Source organism: Triturus cristatus, chromosome 6 (assembly GCF_964204655.1).
Source record: "Triturus cristatus chromosome 6, aTriCri1.1, whole genome shotgun sequence".
Lineage (NCBI taxonomy): Eukaryota > Metazoa > Chordata > Amphibia > Caudata > Salamandridae > Triturus > Triturus cristatus.
The window spans coordinates 1,781,740,649-1,781,768,604 of NC_140589.1; the positions used below are offsets into that span (position 1 = coordinate 1,781,740,649).

General features: G+C 41.9%; 1 protein-coding gene across 1 annotated transcript; it reads right to left on the reverse strand.

The window, feature by feature from the left end:
• Nucleotides 1-1,005: 1,005 nt before the first annotated feature.
• Nucleotides 1,006-27,956, reverse strand: POMC (proopiomelanocortin). Its single transcript, XM_085609402.1, has 3 exons — nucleotides 27,876-27,956; nucleotides 4,776-4,914; nucleotides 1,006-1,999 (listed from the first exon to the last, which is right to left on the reverse strand). The coding sequence occupies exons 2-3, from the start codon at nucleotides 4,902-4,904 to the stop codon at nucleotides 1,346-1,348; spliced, it is 783 nt and encodes a 260-aa protein (XP_085465528.1). The 5' UTR covers nucleotides 4,905-4,914; nucleotides 27,876-27,956; the 3' UTR covers nucleotides 1,006-1,345.

The following is a 27,956-nucleotide window of genomic DNA, read 5'->3' on the forward strand; positions in this document are numbered from 1 at the left end:
TACTCTTATTTTTCTAAATTGGTTTGGGATTTTTCTTGTGTTGTGTTTTCATTTAATTGTTGTTTGTGTGTTGCATAAATACTTTACACATTGCATCTAAGTTAAGCCTGACTGCTTTCTGTGCCAAGATACCCAGGGTTCAGCACAGGTTATTTTAGTGAATGTTTGTGGTTCTACCTGCAAGGGATTGTGGCTGTTGCTTGTTCAGGGCTCACATCCCAGTCAACCAACAACCCAATTTCTCACATTGGAGTTTCTTAAAATATTGGGGTACGTTTTGTGCTCCCACAATGATCAATGTGCCAACCCCACACACGCCTAGGCTGTGTGTGAAATCCTGTGAGCCAAAGCAGCAATGTGCAAACTAAGAATGAGTGCTTGGGTCAGAGTCGGTCATTGCTATATGAAACCAGGGACTTGAAGGAACCGCAAATTCCTGCAGATCTAGAGTATGTGCTATGGTATAGCCAGGGGCTAAAGTAACCCCATTACAACAGCAGTAATGCTACCTTCCATGCACTGCAATTGAGGCATTCTTTAGGTGGATGGACACAACTTCAGTCTAAGGAAGCTTAAATAAAGAAGAAGATCAACAAGGAGGCAAAGACAAAGGCGCTCTGAGTATACTGCTTTTAAACTCATTTTTGTGATTACGCAACCCTCTTGCCAGCATAGTGCAGTTACTAGCATACCTAAAATGTGTTTCGGTTACACATGAGGGCATAAGGTTGAGTGCACCCACTATAATCCAGACCTGCAACCTTCAGCTTACACACAGTGTTTTGCATATGACACAAAGAAGATCTCAATTAGCTTAGAAACATAGTTTTTCTTAAGCTTCAGAATCAAATGTTGAATTTGATTCATCTGATTTGATTTTGCTTCCAAAAATAATTACAGATGTGATCATGTTAACAGGAGGGTGCAGAGTTATGTGTTTCACCATGCTTTCTGAAGTAACCACACAACACAGAAACAAACTAGTAAGGACATCTAGGAGACTAATTTAGCTTGCAAAAATGTATTTTCTTCCATTCATTTACAGTATTGTACAGTCTGTTGAATATGAAAATAATTTAGCCAACCAAAAAACTAGATGTTCACTCATAGAAGCGTATTATTCTTTCCTTATGTACATCATTGCCATTTTTATTTTTATTACATTTTTCTATTCATTCTCTGAAGAGTTATACATTCAAAAGTAAGAGAACATTAAGTCAGATTTCAGAAACAGCAAACCGTTCAGTGATATAACAGGAACTGGTCAAGGTAACTGTATTGATGTGAAGCGCGCCCATAGTGTGCCTGAAGCTAGCTGTGCACTATGACCCCCTCTCAAAGCTCTCTACTGGCCTTTTTTGTGGGCGTTCTTGATGGCGTTTTTGAATAGAGTCATTAATGGAGTTTGACTCCGCTCAGGGGCCATGAACCCACCATAGCGTTTGTCCTTGGGTGGGGTTCCCCACCGGAAGTGATGCATCCTGTAGGTTCCGTCTTTTTTCTCTGCAAGGCCCATCATCACCTCGTTGTTTTCCAGGCCTTCTTGGGAGTCATATTCGGGGTAGTCGAGCCCAAGTGAGAGGTCTCTTTTGAGATCCAAGGGATAGCTCTCGGAGGACTCATCTTCAACGCCATTGGGGTAAACCTTGATGGGCCGCCTCTTCCTGCCTACTGGTTTCCCCCACCGGAAGTGCTCCATGGAGTAGGAGCGTTTGTTGTCTTGCCTTTCCATGCCCTCACCCTCTTTGCTGCTGTCGTGGGCGCCGCTGCTCTGGCTCTCTGATGTGGTGAAGACACTGACCATTGGATTGCTGGGGAGCTCTTCCCTCTTATTTCCTGCAGTGTTGCTGCTGGTGCTGTTCTGTCTGCCGAACTTGTTCCAGCGGAAGTGGCCCATAACATATTTCCGAATGTTCTCTGACAGTGGCTGCATGTGACCATTACCAGGGTAGACGGGAGACTCGGCAGACAGTTCCACTTTACAAGCCTTAATACATTCCTGCGGAAAATGAACAAGATTATTAGGAAATGCAAAGTGATGGTTTACCTTGAAAATCTCATTCTCATTACAAAATGGATTAGGAGAGTAGAACTGTTGAAACACATCATTACCATGGCATAATTTATCCAGGAGAGACAACTAAAACTCAAATAAACTAGTGGAATGTAGTCACAGTGAGGTGATATGGTTTCCGAATGCTTTCCTGATACCAATTTCACATTGGCATCCTGGTATCAATGCTGTATCAAGGTAGACTGAATAGGCAAAGCTGAAAATGAAGTAAGTGGTATCTCTGATTGCCACCTAGTGGTCTTTGGATGAGGAGTAAACAAAATCATGTAAGAAAGAGGTGGATGAAGTTGAAGAGGTAGCAATCATTAACTTATCTTTTGTGTTCAGTGCCAATGCTGAGTTGAGAGTGGTTCCAAAGATTTGGGAAGGGTGCTAAGGAGGTTAGACTATTTTAGGGTAACTGGATGTGTTGGGATGCACAGCAGCTGGTTTTGTGCTTCGAACTGGCAGCAGCAGCTCATTGTGGTATTGTTTTTCCCCCTGACGCCAACCTGTGGGATAAGGTAATGTGTGCAATTTGGCTGGGGATGGAACTGGACTGTATTTGATCAACGGGATTGTGGTTGTCAAGACAAGTTTGGTGTTGGACCAACAGAATGTTCACTAAGATTTAGATGAGGGAAGAGATGTTGGCAGTAGCAATGATGTGGTAAGGTGTTTTGGGAAGGAACATAGGCTTTTAATGAGAGGTGTGATGATTACTTGCTTCTGTAGTTCTTTTATTTGCTTCTTAATGAAGTGATCGATGGAGGCTAGGATGCAGGTGCATGCATCATGAAGTTTGTCTTGGATGATTCTTTGGACTGTCAATAAGATGTTTCAGAGTGGGTCTGACTTTGTGGTTCAGGTGGTGTTGTGAATCTAATATCCTGTTTAATCAGATTACCCTGATATTAGTAATGAACAAGTCAGATGTTACATTGCACAATGCTTGGGATTGGTTGGCTAAAGATCTGACCAGGTGGGGTTCATAATCTAAGGAATAGTTTTGTAAAGTTAACAGGGTGATTATTTGCTTAAGTGACTCTCTAAGGGGCTATCCGGTGAATGATGTCACATTAGATCTATAAACCCAAGATAACATCATCAAATAACCAAACATTCTAGACAAAGCTAGGCTTCCCAGATGAGCTATAACAGGAGCTTAAAACATTTGTAAGAAGCTGCTTTTACTTATTCCGAGTTTACTTGGGTGGTATTTAACAAAGCCAAAGCTGTAACACTGTGTGTCTATATTTTAAATGAATAAATAATAGGTAACTGTGAAAAATGGTTTCATGGTGCTATTATGCCCTTGTCAGGTCCTGAAGGCATGATGGTCAGTCACCAGGCCAACATTTGTATATGACCTTTTTTTTAAATGGAAACAACTATTGCTGTAATACGTAACATATACTATGTTAATTATGGATTTTCTGTTGGTTGGAATCTGTATTTAACGAATGATCTAATTTTTAAGAATTTTGGAAGCTCCACGGTGTCACCTGTATCTGTGCACTGGGCAGGAGGCATGCTCTTTAGCCATGTCTTTGCAACTGTTTGCAGTATCTATTAGGTACAGGGCAGTGACTGTGGCCAAGCCCTTTGGCAAGTACCTTTCCATGGCACTGTGAGTGCATGAAAAAAGTTAGTAGATGCCATCTTGGTTGATTGGGAAACACAGCATGCGTTATATTGTAATTGCTTACATAGATTTCATCAACATCTGAAAAGAGTTGGTCTTCAGGAATTCAATGCTGTTTCTTGTATATCTGCCCATGTAGTTCCATAGTTTATCAATGCTTTATCATTGCCCTTACACATCCAGCAATTCTGGAGCTAGGCCCATCATGGCCACTGAAACCCAAACAATGGCAACATAAGACCTGATTCACAAAGGTAAACTTATACTACGAGCTAATAGTAAGTTTACAATTACAGAGGTTCCGTAGTCGGGGTGGAGGACAGGCCTATCTTTTTTTCTGTGGGAGTCTGAAATCTACTAACAACATAAGAAGTGAACATGTTGGAAATCTCCGACACAGGCAGCTGAATTTCCTGCTTCCATGGTGATCAAGGTACGGAACGAGCATTGATGAGAAAGCAATACATTTCTGGTCCTACTGATTGGGGCCCATGATGAACTAACCTCCAGCATGTTGACATCAGTGGCCTTGTGGAAGAGGGAATGATGCTACAACACAATCATCCACTGAAAGTGCTAATGATGAAAACTGTTATTGTTCATGAGTTAACCACCTACTGTGCCCAGTTCTTAATAGAGTTTTGATAGAACAAGATGAGGGCATTTAGACAGTGATATTGATAAATGAATTGATCTTCTGAGTCACTGGCATAACGAAACTTGAGGGGGCCTCCCTGCGAGGCACGTGGAGGGGCCCCCTCAGGGCTCAATCAGGAGCTATGCAGCTAGAGAGCTGTGCTGAGGGGGCCCCCTGGAGCTTGGGGGCCCCCCACACCGCAGGGACTGCGGGGGTCTATGTTATGCCTCTGTTCTGAGTCAGTTTCGTAGGCAGCCAACCGCTGTGCCTCACCAAATCAATAAGCCAAGTCAATGAAATCTAAACCAATGTTCTAGTATGTAGTGGTAGAATGTAGCTTCTTTAGATAAGAGTATTTACATGAATGGGCAGAGAAGATGAGTGATACATAGCATTCTTTAGAAGCGAAATTGTAGATTTGCTGTTGATGTTCGACTTACCAATACACTGCCCTCAGTAGCCAGGTCTCGGCATTTGTTGCTTTCCCAGCATTGGTTGTGGGCCAAGACCGTGTGGCATAATAAGGCTCCGAGTGTGGCAAGGACACCGCTCCATACTGGTCTTAACATTTTCGGGACCCTGAAAAGAAAAGAGACTGAAGTAAAGATAGTGTTTTCCATAAGCTCACTCAGGGCGTCAGTGATGTCATCAATGATGTCATTTGAGATGACATCAGTGATGCCATCAATTATGTAAGTTACATGTCATGAGTGATGTAATATGTGAAGTCAGAAGCAGTGCAGGAAGTTATAGTTAGCTCATTGAACTATAATTGGTGAATTTCAGTGTTTGTTTTGGCTTTTTACACATTGATTTTTACCTCATTTCAACACCAAACTATAACGTTACTTTAACCTCAGTTTTTTCAGTACATTTCTGGATTTTTTTCAATGAAAGGGAAGATCATATTACCATACTTAACTATAATGTCTCTTTAAGTTTGTTTTTTGAATGGATTTCTTCAGGGTTTGAACATATTCAGCCAACAACCCCACTGTGCAGGGTCTCCGGCCATGTGCAGCAGAGGGTTGGCCCAAGACATTCCTCCGTGGTTGGTCAATCCACTGCAGTCTGCCCTCCATGGCCCATTTGCTGTTCCTGGTTTAGTCCCGCCTACCCTCCGTTCGCTATTCGTGTTCTCCTGCCCCTCCCTCCTCCCCTTCATGGTCAGCTTACTGCCCGTGCCCACCTCCCCAGGCCCCCGTTCTCTGTTTAAGTGCCCCTACCCCCTCCCTCCATACTCTGTTGTGCTGCCACTGTCCTCTGTTGTTGCCCCTGCACCGCTGCCCTGCTCTCACAGTTCAAATTGTTGTTCAATGTGAAAGTGTAGAGAGAGCACACACTTAGCTTTGCATTGGTCAAGCACACAGCCTTATGATTGTTTTGACATTTACAGAAGTCGAGCTTCCGCTGGGGCCCCTGCTATATTCATATTTGCAATTCCTTCCCATAGAGATAACTTTTCTGTGAATTGTGCATCTGAGCCAGAATGGAAACCTGCCTCTTTCAGTATCCAACAAACCGTCTGGGTATCCCTACATCTTTAACCCCTTCATGCCAACCCTGAGCACTTTTTTCAATGTGAATCTCTCGAAAATGGCTGAATGGATTTACACCAAATACGGAAAAGCATCCTTTCTGAGTCAAGTTCTAGCTCTTTGCCAAATCTGGTGCAATTCTGTGCAGCTGTTATGTCTGTACCACTTTCCAAACTTTTCGAAGGGAATTAACATGGGAAATGAATGCTTTGTGACGACCCCTTTTTCTTGGTCCCTGCTTGACGGATTGGTGCAAACCTTTCCAGGAAGGAGCTGAGGCAGATTAACTTTTTGGGGGAAATGTTTGTGAAGTTTTGTCAAACGGTGCCAATGATATTAGTGAAACAAAAATGACTTCCTATGGAAACGTGTACCGAACTACTGTGTAATATGTATATATTACACACTTTGTACAGTAGCTAGGTAAGATATGTATATTTATCCACTCTATAATGTATCTAAGATTTATTTGTATTATTCTCGACCTTTTAGCAATTAGAAAGAGTAGACTGTAGGCAACAATTGTTGTTGCTTGCCAGGACTCAAATTTTTGTGAAAGTATGAGGCAGGTACTTTAAGGACACAGATGCATCAGAGGTGCCAACCTCTTACTAAGTACCTTCTCCTACTTCATCTAGAGAGTATCTCTGATGGTGGAGCCTGTGACCCTCTTCACATTCACTCTAAATGAGGGGCTATGTGGAGGTTGTGAAACAGACCATTTACTATGTTTGGCTGTGGCACATTTCTCCTGCCTATATATTACTATGGCCTTATTATTTTGCTAACAGCCCGTTCTCCAAATAAAGAACATACATATGCATCTGTCTCTTTAAAGTACCTGCTTCATGCTTTGGCTAAATCTTGAGTACTGGCAAGCAACATCAATTGTAGGCCTAGCATGTGGTAGACAGAGTTTGTGTATCCGCTTGAGGCCCTGTGGTAGTAGGGCATTGAAAGGTGTGAGATCGCCCATATCATTCTCCCGATTTGTGTACGGGCGTCTGGGTGGAACCAATAGTATGCAAATTGAGCCTGGGGAGCCAGAAAATAGATTTGAAAATCAGGGACGGCAAAGCCACTGCATTCATGCGGTAGAGTGTGGGTGTCCCAAGGGCTCCGGGGTCTACGACCAGCCCAGACTCATTTTAAGAGGAGTCTGCATAGTGAAGCAAAACAGAGTTTGTTAAAGAGATGGGTATGTTAAGAAACAGGTGTAGAATGCGGGGAAGTAGATTCATTTTTATAATGACTATGCAGCTCACCATCAGGGCTGGACTGGCTATAGCTTGCATCGGGCATTTGCCTGGGAGGCTGGAGGGGTGGGGTCTGGTTTTGGAGCAGGGTTGGATTGGGATTCAAAATCAGCCCGGGCACGCTAAAAAAGTAGCCCACATTTGCATATTGCCTTTCCTCAAAACGCTGCTTCGGTAAAATATTATTTTAAAAAAAAGGGGGGATACAAAGAAATGCACGATTCGTTTACACTGGTGACTGAAAACAAGTGAGGCCACTTCTGCTCAGGCCCCCTGCCCCGCTAGGTATGCATGCATTAATGGGCCGGCCCTGCGACAGAAAGAAAGTGACACTTCTGCCTGTTGCTAAACGTGAGGTAATGAGCGCCCATCTGCCTCCAGAAAGGCCACTCGGACACCCACTGGGCCGCTGGCTGTATCCGAACAACAGCGACACCGCCCAAATCTGCCCCCCAAGACTGCTCCAAAATGCAGCCCACAGTTGGAACTCAGCCCCAGCCCCTTGGGCATTGCCTGAGTGCCGGCGTTACCAATCTGACGCTGTTTTGGAGCAGTGGGGGCTGGTTTTGTTACTGGGGGGCGATTTTGCAGAGATGCTGCAATGTCGGCCCCCAGTAACAAAAGAAGCAGTGCTAGGACTGGTTTTGTTAAGAAGCAGAGCTTCACACTCGCCCCCCCCACCACCCCTGCCCACTGCCCAGGGGTTGGGCCGTTCTGACAAAATTGCCAGGGCTGCTTTGGGTCCTCAGTCTGGCCCTGCTCGCCATCGAGAGGTGAAGACTTTTCCAATATTCAACTTGGACTGTGAGTCTCTTCATGGTGGGACCGTAGTTCAAGCTAATAACTTGTTCTTTGTCACTATGTAAAATGATGTCTAGATACTTAGTGGTGTCAGTGGACCATTTGAGAGGGTATTTGCAGGTGGGAGGGCAGGAGAGGGGCCAGATTGACTGATAAATGCTGGACAAATAGTTGTATGTCATCGGCATTCATAGATATGGGAAGTGGTCCAGACTTAAAATGTAGGCCCCGATGCATGTGGTGTTCCTGGAGATGGCGCACAAAGGGATCCATAGCTATAATCAATAATAAGGGTGAGAGGGGGTAACCCTGTCTGGTGCCTTGAGATATGGCAAAGAACTCAGAGAGGGAGCCATTAAAATGAATATGGGTAGAGGGGTGCGAGTATAATGAGGAAATGAGGGCAGTGAATCCGACGGGAATGCCAAATGTTTGTAATGTTGCGTGGTGGAAGGGTCACTCCAGAGAATTAAAGGCTTTCTCCACATCTAGGAGTGCGATCACTGCGGGTATTTCTGGGGAAACCCTGTTCAAGACAGAGAAAATGGTGCGTAGGTTAAATGAGATGGATCTATATACAGAATGAACCAATTTTTTTATGGGGGAGATGATTTGCTCAAGTAACAATGATAATCTATTAGCCATTGCTTTGGCAAGAATGTTGTTGTCAAAGTTAAGCAAGGAGAGAGGTCTGTAAGATGCACAGAGAGTAGGGTCCTTGTCAGGTTCAAGTAGCAAGGAGATTGCCGCCTCTGGCATGGTGGAGGAAGGACCCTTCTGTCCAGGGACTCCGCATTAACCTCCAATGGATGGGGAATCTGAATGTTTTTTCATGCTTTGTAAAAATCGCAAGTAAAGCCGTCGAGGCGGGGGGCCTTCGTTCCATCTGATGAGTCGATCGCCCGGGCAATTTCGTCAGCAGTAAATGGTTCACTTAAAAATTGGAACTGGCCAGTGGTAAACGAAGCAGATGTACCCATATTTCAATAGAGGTACTTGAGCAGAAATGCAACCATTACACGTACAATAACTCATAAGCAGTAGATGTGCAATGTGTAATACACAATTGTTTCACAACCTTTAAAATGCTTTTTGTACACAGGTACAAAACATTTATGGAACACAGAATATAACCAAACATGTTTGCTTCAGTACCTTTTACGCAAGTGGCAAATATTCTGCAAACAAATGTTTGCATCGTCGCAAGTGTACATAATAGTGCTTTAAACAAGTTAATCTCTGCTTTGCCAGTTTGGCATTGCATGGCAAATGCCAACATTCAACCTCGAATAAAACATCATGGAATGCTGTACAGGTCAAACTTTCATTCCTAAAAACTGCAGAATACACATTAAAACAACTCTCCTCTGTGATCCAAAGTTTCTAGGCCTCCTGAGCCTCCTTAACGAAATGTCATGTATTTTTATCCCTCCCAAAAATAGTCTTCCAAACTCAACAAGGTTTCTAGCTCCTTTACACTATTCTTAGCTTGGAGATGAGTTTGCTTAACTTACAATGGAGCTTAACAACTTAGCAATCGTATGGCATCCGGCGTCTTAAGTCTCTCTGTTGTAAGGACATTCTACTATGAGCATTTGATTTCAAAAGCAGATTCTTAAAAGGTTGGGTTATCTCCAGGAGATTTCCAACATTGTGGAGATTCTCCTGGGAGTACTCTACGACACTAGGTGGAAAATCTGCATAAGTAAATCATGTGTAGGTAACCATAACATGTTATGTGATTTGTATGGGGCAGTCATACGTACAAATAAAAGGCATTGTACGCGATGGGGGTTTCAGTGGCTAGTGCTGAAGAAAGGTGAAAGGGAAATGCAAGAAGTCAGCATCCCAGGCGATGTTTACATCTAAGTGTGGGTGGGTGCAAGAGTGATCTATAGGAGGGGATCAGAGAACAAGAGGAGGGGCAGAGCTGCAGCTGTGGGATGCTATGGGTGTGAGAATTCTTCAATGGTCACCTGGCATGTGGGTCTATAGCCTGTGACCTGCAGAAAGCTGATTTTTACAGAGAAGATAGCCCTTTCTCCAATGAAATACTGGGTGTTCCATTCCCTTTTCCATTTTGGATAAAACATCCTCTTCTGCGTTTAAGAAGAATACTTGTTTTTCAAAGGCGGACATCTACCAGTACAATGAATCTGAATACTCACAAATGTACAAGTTTGTGGGTGTTCATGAAAGTTTTTCAATCCCACCCCATAACTCTCACTTTTCTGCCCTTACCACAAAACTTACAGCAAGATGGTGAATTTAGCACGGTCATACTTGCAAAGTGTGTCTCATATCGCCACAACTCCTAATTCCGTGGACGTGAAATTTCAAGTGCAATTTTGCATGTGCATCATAATTAAAGGTGCGATAAAAATTCAAAATTACTCCAAAATGTATTATTATTGGCACTGTGCTCGGGTTTCCCTGCTTCTATAGACTCTATAAATTTCAGTCTAAATCCCTAAGGCACGCAGAGAAAATAAATTTGAGAAGACAATAACCAGCGTTGAAAGGAAATTTTGGATTGGTCTTAAACTGAAGCTGGTACTGCACCAAGAAGACCACACTGCCTGCTTCAAGAGCTCCTCCAACATTTTTCTTTATCCCACCTTTATCTTCATACAGGAACTAGTTGAAGGTTCTCTATAGGGCCATATGTACTATTTTCTGGTTTCAAAATACTGGTCACAATTTGCAACCAGTATTTTTATGACCAGTAAAGAATTTTAAGAACCAACCTATGTACTACTAGGTCGGTTCTGAACTACATCATACATGTCGATGAAGTTGGTTGCAAATTCCCAATCACTTCGATCGGAGGCTATCACTGGATGGTGGCTTGCTTGGGTCGTCAGACCATCATGTCTGTGATTCTCTAAATAGAGCAAACTTTCTTTTTAAAATGCAGACCATTTCCTTAAAGAAAATGGCACTGCCCCCTTACACTTTCCTCTCCGCTTACATTTTCCTCTTAACTCTGCTCTCCTTTCACACAAGAAGTATCCTGCCACCGCCCAATCATGGGAGCCTTTCAGGGTTGTTACTGCCGCAATACCTAATAATAACTCTTTTGCTGTTCTTAGCGCTCCAATGAATTTCTTTACTGATTTGATTTTCAATATCTTCACAATACTAAAAATGAAGTCCACAATGTATTTTTATCAATGTATTTTATCATCAATTGGTTTCTTATATAACTTGTGATACAATTCGGTACTTCTCGTCTGTCTTCATGTTTTGTTTTTTGATGGTATGAAAATGTAAATAAAATGTTCAACAAAAAAAAAAGAAAATGGCACTGCATTTAAAAAGAAAGGTTTATTATTTTAAGCTTAATTAAAAGGAGGCTGTGGTCCCTAAAGCATAGCCTACTCCTAAATCAACTTTTTTTACAGTCACAAATGAGAAAGAATCCAAACTGGACCCCTTCCCTTCTGTGAATAGGTTACCTCCGCCTTTTAATTGCGAGTAAACAAAATCTATGTTTTGTGGCTAGATTTCGGTCGCAAAACATTGAAACATTAGATACCGAGTCAGTATTTGGAACAGACGCCTACAACATGCCCATTCCACATGGGTATCCAGTTGGAATCCCATTTCAGACTCTTAAAATGGTATTGGTAATCAAGAAAAAGCATTTTCATGGTCGCAAAAGCAAAATTGGAGCGGTTACCCCTTTAAAATGCTTAGTAAATTTGTCCCATCAAATTTGTTCATAGTAAAAGGGGTGCCTTAGGCTGCAGGGATCATATATAATCTGCATAGCAGGTCTGTAAAATGCACCAGACAAACAATAAAGTGATAGATTTTGTCTCTACAACGCCTCACGACCTAGTGTGTTTGCCTACAGTGGAGATGATGCTCAAAGTATTTTAGAGATATATGTTTTACCCAGGGGCTTTTACAACTGAGCTCTTCTCCTAAAAAAGAAGTCATGATTCTCATTGGTGGTATACACTTCTGTTTGAGAATGTGCGGAACAGGGGAAGGCAAATGAGACGAAAAGGGTGGCAAAGAGGGTAGATCACGCACTACTATTGGAAAGGCCCACAGACTTTGATTTTGTGGTTTAAAAATATATATATTTTAAAGTTTCCTGCCTCGCAAGCACTCACAAATATAAAGCAATAGCACATTTGGCATAGTTGTGATCTCAGTTTGGGAAAGTAGAAGGGATCATCCTCAAATTTTGAGGTGGGAAGATTTGTGTAGACAATTATTTGCAAAGTTTGGAAAAAATACTTTAAAATTCACAAATAGACTGAGCTGCCTAACAGTAAACAGGAACATTTTCTGTGATGGTGAGGAGCAGGTTTCCAAGTAGATTTACTTCTATAATTCTACTTAGGTTTACAGTTTTCTTTATAACTCAGACCAAAAGTCTTTCAAAGCTTGAGAATGTCCTTGAAAGACAAAATGTTGAAGTCATACTAACTAATGCATAATGTGTGATGTTGAGTGTACTTAACAAGCAAGCAGCCCATTTACTTTGTGTCCTGGATTGACTCTCATAAAGTCAGGAAATAGTTAGGATGAGATAAAGGCAATGCGAACTCATCACAAATGCAATCTTGGAACATCACATGCAGATCTTCAAACTCCTTCCCCCGACAACACAGACGTTTTCAGTTCAGCTCTGGCCATCCAGGCTTCAAGGTCCTTCTGGGTCCTAAATGACTACCTTCTTTCAGAAAACCATCATAGGCTTCAGTCAGCTGACCCTTGTAGACTCAATGGGTGCAAACTTTGCAATTTCCAGGCAAGGCGTCAAAGATGTCAAGGGGAGGATGGCCAAAGATAGGCGAAGTATGTAACTAGGCCTCCTGCACACCAGACAGATTATCATCAGGCAGAACTGGTTAAGCAGTAGAATTTGGTCTGTCTATAGGAAGGGTTCTGGGCTGAAGGCATGTTGCCTCAGGCACTGCTACAGGGACAGGAAAGCAGAAGTAGTTGTACTGTGTGCAAGGAACCACCATCTACTGCCACATGCAATATGTCCTCACAAAAGACCCCATTCATTCTGTAATTAGTCTCAAGACATGCCCCATGTAAAACCAAATCCACAACAGGCACTCATGGGGAAGAGAAGAGTGCCAGGGAAACTGAACAGATTTCACTAAGAGAGGGTTAGTAGATTCATGTCCCATGGATAAAGGTAAAAAAACATTCATAAATATCAAACTCCAGTTGTCAGGATAAATTATTCAAGACCATGCATGCAATAATATGGTGCTTCAAGAGGGTGGAAGTGGCTACCCAGTTCTTCACAAACCCATATAGGTTCCAAATAAAACTGATTCCCTTGAGCACATGATTATATCGTGCAAAGCGTTCCAATCAATTTCAAAGTCCAGTATTTAACCCAAATCTTCTTTATTTGATGAATGTGCACTTAGTCATTCAGTTGTTCTATTTCAATAAATAAAGTTCAAACCAACATGTGTTTCATCAACCAACTTCATCTGGGCTAGAAACCTTATGCAATTACTTTACCTTTTCTTAAAAGACAGAGATCCTTTCCACCTTGTGATCAAGACTCAGTATACACAGAGAGTGTCATACTGCCCAAATCAAATAAGTGCTCAAAATACATAGTGAAAAGACCACAATCAATTGGAATGTAGGATCACACCTGAGTGCTAATATTCCAATTAATTCTCCATGCTATCTAGACACTCCAGATAATTCTAGCTGTCATGCAACAACCAAAACACAAGAGTGTTCTTCAAAAAATCATCAAGTGAAAACATGCATTCCAATGTCCCCAGGTGAGCATCCTTCTCTGTTATAAGAGATTGCATCCAATATTTCGTCCTCACCTCTCCAATATCCAAAACAAAGTCCTCTAAACTCCAAAATATACCAAACCATCCACTATATGATTCTATGTCTTCGAAATGAGGTTTTTACACTGTACAAGTACCACCGCATGTATTCCATAGCATATAAAATTACCACGCAAAGTGAGTCACCCATAAGAACATAGCAGATATGCAACAAGTATTCTCTACTGGTCCTAGTTTTCAAGTTCAAAGCAACCTCAAATTTAGCTCCACTCCAAGGTAAACCTACAGAGTACAGTATAAGCATTCAGTAATCTGCCCTTAACAAATACACATACCCATCAAAATCTACGTGTATGCCACCAAATCTCACAACTCACCCCCTTCCAGTATCTAACAGGTCCAAAGATTCCTAAGAAATGCATTTATTGGGTGTCCGATGTGAGTGACTTATTGGATGAATTTATATATGCGCCCACGTGCCATTCGAGTCCAAGGTAACCACTGCTGTGTTTCCTTCATGGAAGCCATCCTTAAGTGTCTACTTAAACTCTTCTTAATATTTGCTATTAACCATTACCACATTAAGAGTCACCAATCTTTCTGTTGCTAGCTAAAAAATATTCCAAATGTCAGTTAAAAGACACAAATTAAACTTAAAAAGCGTCAATTGTAAAACTCCCCTGTGTGAAACAAAGTAGTACGTAAAATTAGGCGTATGCCAATTTATACTGATTGACTATCATATACTCTACACCTAAAACCTATAAATCTGTATGCCAAATTATTATAATTTTATTCTTTGGCATACATATCCCTGGAAGAGGATTATTACAAATCCCACCACACACGTGTGTGGATGGGAGATCCTTTTGGACTAATGCCCTTCATCTTATGTTAGTAATCTCAGCTCACGCCCATGACCTGAGAGTTTAATTTAGCATACAAATATATGTGAGCCTTTTAAATGCTACTTAGATATGAGCATATCTCCTAAGTAACAATTCTACCTGCAGATATATACTATGTCCTCATCATATTCTCACACATCCAACATTCCACTAATTAAAATTGACCTGTAGGAAACTCATACAAAACTTAATTCTACCATTAACCGAAATTACTACTATTAAAAAATGATCAGTGTTTCTGTCAATGGCTTTCCCAAACTTAATCATATTAGATAGTGTCCTAGAAACAGCTTCCAATTCTCAAATGTTTAACATGTTACGTATACCCTATCTAATTCCCTGTTTTGGTATTTAAGCCACTTACATTAGATGCTATAAATCAACCATCGGTAATCAGCCTCAATTTACACAAATCTGTCATACATGTAATATTTTATTAGTTGTTACTCATATCTATTATCAATAATAAACCTAATCACCAAAGAAATATTTTAACTCATGGTCTATATTTAAGCACATCTCTACTTCTTTCAATGTCATTATCCAATGGGCTTGTATAAGATGTAGACTCAACCCTCTATCTCCCACTCTCGGGTCTGAGTGTGCCTCCTCAGTACCATGAAATCGAAGTGCCGCATAGGGTGTCATATGTTTACATATTGACATATGTGCTGCAATAGGATTCCTTGAATCCCCAGTTTTCACTGCTCCTAGATGTTCCATATCTCTTTCTCTTGAGAGACTAAAGGTACTTCTAACATAGATCATACAACAAGAACATTTTAGTATGCACACAACATACCTTCGTCTGGCAAGTAATATTCATCCTGATTTTATATTCAGCACTCCCATTGTAGCTAAATATTGTCAGTTTATCAACCTCAAAATTTACATAAACTACAACATCCACATTTGAAAAATCCCTCACTTCTCAAGCTCAACCAATTATTTTGCCACACTTTAACTGGATTGTTCGGACTAGCCATATTTTTCAGGGTTCTCCTGTTTTGAAACGTCACACCTGGGTGTTGAACAATGAGTTCTCTAATAATCTCATCCTGTAATGGTAAATGCAGATGTCTAATCAAAACCCTACTTAATCTAACAACATCACCCTACTTAATCTAACAACATCACCCTACTTAATCTAACAACATCACTAGCAAACGTTGCAATGGATCTTTATATATTGTAATTTCTCCTTGTCTTTCTCCTGCCATCCCTAAGTGTATGGGCATGGTAATGGACAGGGCCTTATTTCTTGCTCTCTCTGTTAGACCTCATCATAACCCCTCAAAAGCAATCTGCAATTTATATCCACAAGATAATTATAGAACTCTAAATCACCACTACAGCTCCTCCTTGCTCTTATCATTTCACCCAAAGGTATAGCCCTGCTTGTGCTAAGAGCAAGCACATCCAATAAAGATTTGGATTAAATAATGGACTTTGAAAAGATTGCAACACTTTGTAGGATATAGTACCAGTTACACACCTGAATACAACAATAAGCAACAGAAAGATTACTAGTTAACATTTTCACAAAACAGCACTATATATAGTGTATTTATATATTTAAACAATTATAGTGAGGTTTTCAGGATGAAAAAACAAGACATTTAGACTATAGGCATACAAACCTCATTTCAGAGGATAAGCATGGATGCAAATTATAATTCTTATCTACTAATCATGTAAATACTTCTACACAGCTTAACAGATGAGTGTAAATGTCATTATATATTTGAAGAGAATACACCAGTAATTGATGGTATACTGTAGTGCAGTGGTATTTAACCTGTGGACCGGTGGCCCCTTGGGGTCTGCAAAGCCTACTCAAGGGGTCTGTGACTGTGTTACAAAATTAAATAATATTAAAATTAATAAAGTATATAATAAAGTAGCAGAATTGGAAATGTGAAAACCTATATATTTGATTGTGAATTAAACAAAATAATTCATTATTTGAGCATTTCTTTGATGTATACCTGTGTTTGTAATTTTGTGCATTATTTTGATGTTCAAATCATCCCCAGCTTCTAATAATGACTCAGTGGAGGTCCCTGTAATCCAGTAATGATTCAGTGGGGGTCCACAGAAGACAAAAGGTTAAGAACTGTGCCATAGTGAACATAGAGAAACAGATTACACTAACTGAACATTAACTTTAAATTTCTGTGTCCCACCCTCTTCACTCTAGTGTAGTGCGTTTAGCAACTGTTAATCATTTTGAGCTAGAAAGAAAAATGTTTATTGAACTTTGCAAATCATGCAACCCATGGTGGATTATGTGCATGTACTCATGTAGCCTATTACATTTTACTGTGATTATTGTGTCCCAATCCGATGTTAGTGGATCAGTTCTTCAGGTGTATGGCTCATGAGTACCCATATTGGAATATCTCGTTTTAAATGGCATGCTACAAAAATACTGTAGCAAAAATATTGATGACAAAATTATCGACATGGTAAGTATATATGAGTAAATATCAGTTTGCCATACTTAACTCCATATATATGTACTTTCAGGGTATGTATAGCTTCAAGATAAAATACATAGATGTGGAATTAAGAGTAGTAAATCTATACTTACCAATATGTCCTTATCTCCACAATATTTTGGTTGTCCATATGTTTGCTATGATGCATCTGTAGTTAGAATGCTGAGAAACAACTCTTGGTTCCAATGATACCTTTTAAATGCACTTGGTTTTGCAAGCTCTTCGTCTTCTAAAAATAAACCTTATTTTCTATTGTGCTTTTATGAAGAGAATCCATGAAGACCACCAATGGAATATATACACTCCCAGCTGCCACTGCTGAAGAGTGGGAATAGTGGAGGTTTGGTGGTACTGGGTGACTGCATGCTTTCAAAACCAATACAATGATGAACTTTGTGTATGTTTTGTGCACGTGGTGGCTCGCATTTGACATTGTTGTTGCAAATAGATGATGTCTGTAGTGAAATCTGCTTTTTAGGGTTCCTTTCAAATGATTTTCTTAAATGTTTAATTTACTGGCATTGCTGAAGTCTGGGCAGTGAGAGACTGCTAATCAGCCTCTGACTGCATGTGCTCTTTTCCTAAAACATGGTGCTAGGAAGGCAAACACTATATGGCATATTTGTTACTTAGATAGTCCCGTGGTAAAACTGAGCAAAACATGCTGAAAGTGGAGTAATTGGCAAATGTCCATGTCCTTCTGTCTCACACAAGGAAAAGGCTAGCAAAACCATTCTTTTGACATTTTACTAATTAATGAAACAGCAGGAAACACCACTCTTGTATTTTTCAGGAAAGGGAATAGGGTTAGTCTGAGACATCTGTCCCACACACAGGCAAACAGTGTCACTTGTGATTCTCTTTGATATTTAAAGGGTCATACATGATAAGATTGGGCAAACCCACTGGTGGGCTTAGGCAGCATAAAGAGCTTAGCAGCCCTGAGCCTCTGATCTACATTTTAGAAGCAGTGCTTTCTCGGATAGTTGTGGCCATTTTCTGTTTGAGAGTACAACCCAAGAAAAGGATCTAAGGTACTCACAAAGATTAATGGGAAATAAAATGTACAAAGGCAGGCTGCCACTTTCAAAACACAATTTACCCGCAATAACATGATAGTCTCAATTTACCACTCGTCCACCATTAGACTATTCTGTTCGCATTGAACTCCGTACTTGAAGTAAAAGTTTAGTAAATTGTAAAAAGTGGAAAAATGGTCTAATATAGTAAATGGATACTTTATCATTTGAAGGGTTGATTAATGATGAAATCTGCAAATTGGATTTAGTTTCTGTAGAGAAATAGGATACTAGATTGCCTTTGATACATGTGTGTATACTGTTCCTATCCCTGCAGTTGGAAAAACAGCCGCACATTTAGAGGGAGAACAAGCATTCATTCATCCACTCAAGATGGAAAGAAAGGTGATGAATTACTGTCACTGGAGTAGACTTTTTGGAGGGCAAATTGTTACACTGTGGGAAATACTCAGACACAAAAATGGCTCTTGAAACCTCTGTGGTTGAAATGCAGGTTGAATCATTTTTTTTTTAAAAAGCACTACATTTTTGCTAGAAGTGTTCGTATGTAAGTAGTTTAGCAATGAGGTGGCGGCATACAAAAGTCATTTTTTGTTTTACAAACAAATGACACAATAAACATTTATTTACCCAGCGGATAAAAAAAACAGGTCATAACACAGCACCTGTCAGTAGGATGAAAGATGAACTCAACATATTTTTAAACATTTAGTGTATCAATATTTTAGAAGAATGATTTCAGTATACCCACATTTTACTTCTATTGACGCCATATTTAATTATGTGCTTACTGGTCATGACTAGCAAATAAAGAAAAACTCAAATAAAAGAAAAACTCAAATTGTTAGAATAATGTTTGTATTAGAACACATTAAGCTACATCTTTATAAAACAATCCTAAAATGTCAGATTGTGCAACGTAATTTCATGTGTGTCTTTCTGTGTCAGTTGGGGTGCACATGAAATTCCCAGGAGTCCCACATTGAGCATTACTGCAACACCTAAAATCCTATGGTCAGAAATGAGAGTTTCCATTATGCCAAAACTCGTAGTAAGGTCCTAGAAGGTTTGTCTTGAACTGAGGAAAGCAGGAACATGCTGGCATCTCTAATTAGTTGCATGAGATGTACTTGACCCAGCCTTTTAGGGGATTACATTCCAGAAGCCTCCCAATCCTGTGAGTCCTGTCTAGGTTATGCAAAATTGCTCAGCATTGTCTGTACCAAGTTTGTCTACTTTTTATAATTTTATAAACTTTATAGCTCCACCAGGTTGAAGAAGATTTAAAAAAATATATGATTGTAACTGTAAATGTATTTATATAGAATTTACGACACCTGAGGAGACAATGAAACACTTTTTGTGGTGAGTAGCACTCTACTCCGGAACCCAAGATTAGTAACTAATAGGTTAGGTGAAACTCCCCGCCAAAGTAGGTTTTGTTGGGGGAAAAAATCCTCAGCCCTCATTTTAGCAGTAAACAAATTGCCTCCAATTTTTTGGGTGAAGTTCACAATATGAACTTCTTTGAGAATTTGAGTAGTTCTGAATTTAGCACACCTCTAGTCCTGATCTCATCTCAACAGGGTAACTAATCTCTGGGCCTGGTATCGCGCCCATATTTTACTTTGTTCAACCCCTGCGTATGAGGTATGCATGCGCTATAAGACTGTTAGATGTATCAGCCTGTATGAGTAGTTACACAAATAATTTAAAGAGTACTTACTCATTTTTTATTAAATGTATTATTAGCACTACTCATCGCAATGCAAGGTGTCAGAGCACTTCACATCACGTGAACACACTATTCATTGACAATGAATGAAACGAGGAAAAACAATGTGCAGGGAATGTTATATATGACATTGAGGGTTATAAGGTGTAGAAGTCACATAAACACCTCTACTGGTAGGCACTATGGGGCATATCAGCAACAACCGGCGATAATTATCGCTAAGCGCACTTAGCGCTAGGATAATTATCGCTGGCTGGCGTGGATTTTTATCACTGAGATAGCGTGCTATTAGCAATGCTTATCTCAAAAGTGATAAAAATCCTAGAGCTAACTGCCTAACGTGAGATTATCGCTGGAAACCCAGCGATAATCTCACGAAATGTGGCGTTACCTTGATAATAGGAACTCACAAACTTAGCCATGATATCCACCTTCCATAGGATATCATGGCTAAGTCAGTCCTGAAGCAGGCGTAAGGAAAGTAGCGATAACAGGGGTTATCGCTACTTTTCCTGCCGCTATGCTTCATGGCGTGGGGCTTGATGATAGGAGAAATGTCGCTTAGCGACATTTCTCCTGTCATGTCAGGTCAGGAACGCCCACTTTGCATCTTATTAGAGATGCAAAGCTGGGCGTTAGGAATTTGTGTGCTAACGCAAGGTTTCACGCGTTAGCGTGAGCTTGCTAATTAGGCGATAAAATTATCGCCGCTTTTCTGCCAAAAACGGCCGCAAAAGCGGCGATAATTTTCTATGCCGCGTTGTAGATATGCCCCTTTATGTTAAAAATATGTGGCAGGGAGTTACACAGGATTTAAAATGTAACACAATGGTTGGGGAAATCAGTATTAATAACACTATATTACTATCCAAAACACCTTATAGCAACTTTAGAATCATAACATATTAAAGGAAAAAAACAGCCCTTGCCTTGTAGCTCGCTTGCAGCTCCTCGATGCCGGGCTATAGCTCACTGTGCTGTATTAAGATTGTAGTTTACGAACTGCAGGTAACAGAAGGATCTGTGTCAGAGGAAGTAACCCACGTACCTAGCTTCATAAAATACAAATATGTTATCTGCATGCTGCATGATGCGCTTTACAGCAGGCACATTAACCGGTCATGCTACTTTCTGAGTCCAACTATGGCACAGATCTCTCCATGAAGTGCATTAACCACCAGTTATTTTACCATTATTATCCCCACAAATCTGCTGAGCAAGAACATAAATATCTCTACAGCAGGTGCTTTAACCCCCTGAGATATATTTAACCGCATCCTTTTTGTGACCAGAACAGATAGTATCTCCTTTCCGTTTCCGCTCTGCATTACATGCAGTGTGTAAATGTTTTCAACCCCATGCACTTGGGTCCCTGATCCCTTTCTGCTCCAAGTTGCGGGGACTTAGGAAAGGTTTGCACACAGCCTGTACTTGCTCTGCTCCGCATTACATGCAGTGCGCATGCGCTTTGCATATAATTGTATCTTGAACCCATTTCTGCTCCCCACTGTATGCAGTGCGCAAATGTCCCGCTTTCTACTTCATATTCTAATGGTGCAAAAAAAAAAAACATACACTTTACTAAAAGTTGCAGCATATTTGGCGTATTAAACACGTATTAAAGGAGTTCTTTTTAGCTGATGCCAGATTGCTTTAATGTAACATTTTGTCGCACTTCGGCCTTCAGTTCGCATATTTGACATACCTCGTTTTATGATTTTAACAGCAAAAGATTACTCTTTGCACTAAACCTTAGCTCAAAAAGGAACTTCACTTTCTGGCGCCTAAACATGCTGTTGCTTCTGCGCGGGATCATTTTCACACCATTAAAAAGCCTCACACAAAAGAGTCGGACATCCATTTCCAAGCTGTGTGCAACATTTAGAGACGGTCCAAGCTGTGTGCAACATTTAGAGACGGTCCAAGCTGTGTGCAACATTTAGAGACGGCCGGAGACAAGGCGCTCGTGGCCAGTTGTGCACAATTAAATCAGTGAAAAATCGGACGTGAACCTTCGACCGCTGCGCGTGACTTGAAATGTTTTTCTAGGACACTGCAGGCTGCAGCTGGTGATCTAGGAATACTGAATGAACCGGGGTCCGAATGCATAAACTTTGCTCTGTTACTAAAGGGACCGGATGCACTTTTGCGCCTTTTATCACGTGTGTAATAAGTATTGGGACGAGTTGACTTTGCTCCAGTACAGATCGGTAAAGTGTTTTTTTCAGCAGGGCAATAAAGGGACGCGTCCTTTTTTGGATTTAAAAAAAACCCTAAGAATACAAGAATCTTGAGGTGCGTGCAGGAAGGGAAACAGCAAAAAACAACTGGAGCAAATAACACGATAAGTAATTAATTCAAGGAAATTCTTAAGGCGAGTTTTAATGTAAGTGTAGAGTTATAGGTAGAAGGTAGAGAAAAGGGAGTGAAGTGGGGATCCTCTTGTAAGTAAAAGAAATGATGGAAAATTTAGGATTTAGCTCAGAATTCATGAACTCCAACCCTAGAGATGTTTTGCCAAAGTAATTTAAAAGAAAAAAAAAAGACAAGATCCTGCAACTAATCACGCATTCTGAGGAATGGAGCAAACCTATTTTTGTCTACTATCAAACCATTATAGTTACTTCTTTAAATGTTAAGGCATAAACGTTCTCTGAACCGAGGATAACTAAGTGTTATTGCCCTCTATTCAAGGCATTACCAGTGGTTAATGCCTTCTAAAGAGGGCATAAATGTCCGCCAAAGTTATTCAGCAGTTGTTGGCACCCGGAGGCATGTGGGCATTAGCTTTACAGGTGGAACACGCCTAACATCTCTGTGTAGGGCACATTCCTGCAACAGGCAGGGTCAGCATTCTAAGCATTCTGATTGGCTGAGCCAATCCCAGCATTCCATCAAGGGTACCAATGAGTAATCCTGGCTCTCCAAGCTGGGACCTCTGAGGACACAAACACAGGATGTGGCAGCCTTCATTTTTATAACATGTTACATCTGGGTCGCTGGCATTTATTATAGGGGGTGTGGTGTTCGGGGCCCACATGCGGAGTAAAGCACGACACGGACACAGCGAGTAACGATGCTGAACTGGTCCAGGGCACGTGTATGTACACACGGCCCCTTTTAGTAGCAGGCGTCACCTCACTCATGTGTTGGATAGGTGTGGGGTGGGTGTAAGCAGGTCTTTCAGTGGGATGAAAACACTGGGGGGTCACACATAGGGGCATGGCCAATGTAATTAAGGGCGTGGCTTAAAACACAAGCTAAAAATCTGTACTTAGCCTAGTGAGCTGCCCACTTGTACGCTGCTGCTTCTGTCCATTCATCCAGATATACAACACAAGTAACATTACACCTTCAACAAGCCAGGACTATTGGCTTTGTCAATGGTTGTAAATTGCATTGCATAACATAAATAAGCAACAACTATGACTTCGTTGTATATAATATTGAAAATGCTTCCATTCTTGTGGGCGAGGTTGTGGCTAAGGCTAGAGCTAGCGACTGTCGAGCTGAGAAAGCAGGTTCGAGCCTCACGTCGGCTCAACATCCTGTGATTCAAAACATGAATATGTCCTTGTGTAATGTAACTGGTGCTCATGTAAAGTGCTCCAAGTTTGTGCTAAATAAAACAGAAAAGTAAGTCTATCTGAAGTTGCATCAAAAGCATTGAGGGGTGGTACTATTGCAGAGGTGAGCTTTTTTTTCCCACCCTGAAGGCAAAAATTGAGAGCCTGATAGGGACCTATCTCGGCACTTGCTTTTAAGAACTGTTGGTGCTGAGCTCCGGTAGGACCCGGCCCACTTAAAGCCCTGGGTGTAAGAACAGCCCTCAGGGAGTGGGAGTGGCTGGAATCAGCTACGTGTCTGACAGGGAACTACAGGGGATAACCCCCCCCCACCCCCCCAACGCAAAGATTGTAATGACTAGTTTCTTTCTGTGTGAATCGACTTTACCACATCACAAATGCAGTAAACTTCAACCACAACATCATGCTAAAATCCATGATGCTTGCAAATAGTCATCGGTATGTAAATCATGTCACAGCACAGAGCTGTTGTTGTCACAACCTCAAAATGAGAGCCATAGTGCAGGGAAATCTCATTCATACGAAAACCCTTCAAGGGGATGACGCAATTAAGTGCATAAACTGGATCCCCTCCGTTGCATTCTGGTACTTGTTGTCCTGCACTTATAAGGGAGTAAACAGGACTGCAGGTGCAAATGACAAAGAAAGCCTAGGGCTGGACGGGCTTCCCCAAGTCCAGCATCATGAGCTGTAAATCCTGGCGAGTGCGCTGCCCTCAAGAGTAGTAACACGCCATGCCCATGGCTTTGGCCATACGCAACCCCTGTCTCAAAACCTTTCCAGCCTGCTAAAAGATCTCTGTAAGGGAGCATCGCTCAGCGTCACTGGCTAGTTCACGGCAGCGGGCTGCTTCACCCAAGCATTGATGGGCATCGGAAGAAGTACTACAGGAGCGCTCTTTTACGTACTCTTTCTGCGTCGTCCCCGAGATGCCCAACTCTCTGATAACAGAAGTGCAAATTTCGATTTCTACAACTTGTATATGAATATTCACTGAACATTTATATATTCTTTCGATTTAGATGCTTTGAGACCGATTCACAAAGGTATTTTTGAGTGCATTAAAGAGCGACAAACTAGTATTAATTTACGTACTCCGAGCTGTCTTTTCGAACAGGCCCCATGACTGCTGAGGTATATGCCTCGGACCTGTAAAGCTTTGCCTATGCCATGGGGTTTCCAAAAGGGACTTGAGAGCAAACGTTGAGTCTTGAAGGTTCTGCGGCCTCCACCTGCCAGCCCGAGCAGTGGGGAACGGGATTATCAGTATGATGTGGGCAACCTGCACTGTTCGGTTGGTGCAATTGTCCATTTATTTTCTTTCAGCTGTAGTACATACAGCCATATGGATAAAACCTTCCCCTAACCCTAAAGGCCTCCCCCAGCCCCTGGCAACGGTGCTCTTTCGGGTACCTTCCCACACTCATTCACCCCATACACCTGCTTGCAATAGGATTCATTTATGAAGTTCAACAAGAGTGGGACAATACTTCTGCCAGTCTCTGAACACCACGGCAACCACAGTGCTACATGCCAACATGACGTGGTTTCCAAACCTGGGCTTTCTGGTGACAGCCTACAGTATTCTGGGTGTTGCTGTCTTGGTCTGTCTCCATTGAGGTTATTAGACTAATACACCTGAAGGCATTGATGCGTAGGTTGGAAACTGACAGCCTGAAGAAGAGTCTGTGACGACACAGCGAGACAGTACCCCTAGTGACTGCTGCTGTTCACCAGTGATCCCTCCATTGCATTGAGATGGGAGTACCATATTCCTGCCGCCAAACCTCACTTTTCATCGCAGAACATCACACAATATTGCAGAATGTTGGCAGTAGCAAGCATCACCTGCGAACATAAAAATCCTCAATCCCTGAAGTTGCGTCTGAGATTTGCGGACGGAGAGGCTTCTTTCCAGGTCCAGATTAAACGCATACAGAAGATCGCGAGACTCAGCCGCAGATTGTCTGCGCCTCTGTGGCAAGTGAACAAAACCCCTTGTGGTTAGACACAAATGAAATGTGGGGTCTAATGAGGTGCCAGGATTGTTGAAAAAGAACTCTTTCAGCTTTTGACACAGACACTCACCTGGGGTCACTCAATGAAACTGACAAGTGACCCCTTTTCAATGACTTGACACTAAGTTGATAGTACTCAAGGGTGCTTATCCAACAATCGCTATTTACAATACTACAGAGGGTCCGCGACTGACTACACACAAGGACTCAGACTGAATATTTGACCAACAGTTTCTTGAAGCCAAACAGGAGGTATCTGTATGGGTGAGCAGTAGCGGCTGGTGTCTGAGTAAAGTGGTGAAGCAGTGCGGGGGGGGGGCAGTAACAAAACAAAAAAAACGTGCCTGCTGCTCGCCGCTATTCTACTCGCTACTCTCTGCTCCTCTGGTCACAGGCTGAGGCTCCCAGGCTCCCCTGCCCAGTCCAGACGATGCTCTAATGGTGGTAATACCCATGACAGCAGAGTTGGGATTGGGCGGAGTGGGCTGGTTTTGCGCTGGATCAGGGGCTGGGAGCCTGTGCCTGCTTTTGTTCTCCACACAGCAAAATAGCTGGGTTGGAGAGATGTCAGTGCGCATATCGGTTTGGCCGCCCTAAAACAGCAGGCCAAACTGACATGCGCACTGACAGCAGTGCCCACCACTCCTCTGCTCCTCATCCCTGCTGCTGTCGTCATGATGGCCCTGCCCCCAAGACTCGGCGCCCACCCTGAAGAAAAAGAAAATGATAATTAAACTGCGGTATTATCATTTTATTTTTCGTTTGCCTCTGGAGGCAACGGGCGGCGCACATCCGCGGAGGAGCGCTGCTGTGCGTGTGTCGAGGAGCGCTGTGCTGGAGTAGACCCACCTGTGAGTCGCACTCAGAAGCACCTCTAACTCTGCCAGGCTTATATAAGAGCATGTGTGGGATCCCTTCTCTGCGACACTCTCTTGAACACTACGCAACAACAGAGTTTTTGATCGAGGTCTCTTGTCATACACTACCGGAGCCAGATCACCTATAGTGAGCGCTAAGCACCTGATTCACAAAGGTAAACTTACACTTTTCAGTAAGTGTACTAATTTTCAGTATTCATGATTTAATAGTAACTTTATGACTGCAGAGATTTTGAAGGTGGGAGTGAGAACTCTGCACATAAAAAGATAGTCCTATCCTATCTTTTAATCTGATCTCTGCCCTGACTGTGAGTCCGGCCCACCGTCGTCGCCACAGTGTTGGGCCGACTGGTGTGTAACATAGCTGATGAGGTGGCGCAGCGCTCTTTTACCACCTTAGACTGTGGTAACCACTCAGTGTCACAGACACTTGAAAGGCATGGGCTGCCCTTGGCTGGAAAAATACTTGCATTTGTTGAAATATCTAAAGTAAACAAAAAAACATACGATAATAGTATACACAAAGGAACAAAACAACACAATTAAACCATAACAGGGCACAACACAACAAAACACTCAAAACACAACACAGCATCCACAGTACAACACAACAATATCACATTGCATTAATGGAGAAATAAAAAAAAGCAGCGAAAAAATCAACGGAACCCATCACCAACACAACAAAATGCAACAGAACAAATAAACACAAACTTTTCAGCCACACATTACCACCTCCGGAGCCTGATTTCACAACCGAGTGAAAAAAAGGTGTTTGCACCAAACACAACATTAACACCCCGGGCATGAAATGGCGCCAGCCAAACATGCTTTATGGTTCGGTCCCCAATACCTTGTCCCGTTGTAACACAATCCTGTTGAGTAACTGTGGTGTTAGCAGACACATTTCAGATACATTTGGAAACAAAGCTGCTTGTGTGTTTTTATACAAACGTTGGGTGTCTCTGGCTCAGAATGTGCCGAGGCTTCGAGTTAAAATGCAGAGAGAGTTGTCTGTGGCATGATGCTGGCGAACTTTGGCAAGAGCCCTGTTTGAGTGTTCTTTCGTTGTGCACCCCCCGCAGCCCCCCACCCGCCAAGATTTCTTCAGCGAACAGACTGTTTTTCCACCTGTGTACTGAAACGTTCAAGAATGACAAACCATGCCAGTTGTTTCCACTTGGATAAGTAGAAAAGCGTTTATTCCTCGTTTTCTCTTTATGAGAAACCAAGGCCTTTCTCAGCTCTTGAAGAAGTAAAGAGAGTGCGGACAAAGAGCTGGCGGGGGCAGCCTGCTTCGGAAGCCCACCCACTGAATAACCTCACAGCTCCTTTGTGTATTGCCCTGTGGATCAAAACATGTACTCAGCTTCAGTGCTTGAGCGGTGCAAAAACATTGTCAGCGTGAAAAGGTCACAGCATCAAGCGCCTTGTACCCAGAGCGCAGCATAAGAGGCGTGGGGCGCTGGAGGGAGCTTACCTGCTGGTGATGGGGAGTCTGGCCTCCCTCGGACTCAATCCGCCTTCTCGTCTCTCTCTTTCTTCCTCCTCTCTCCCCTTC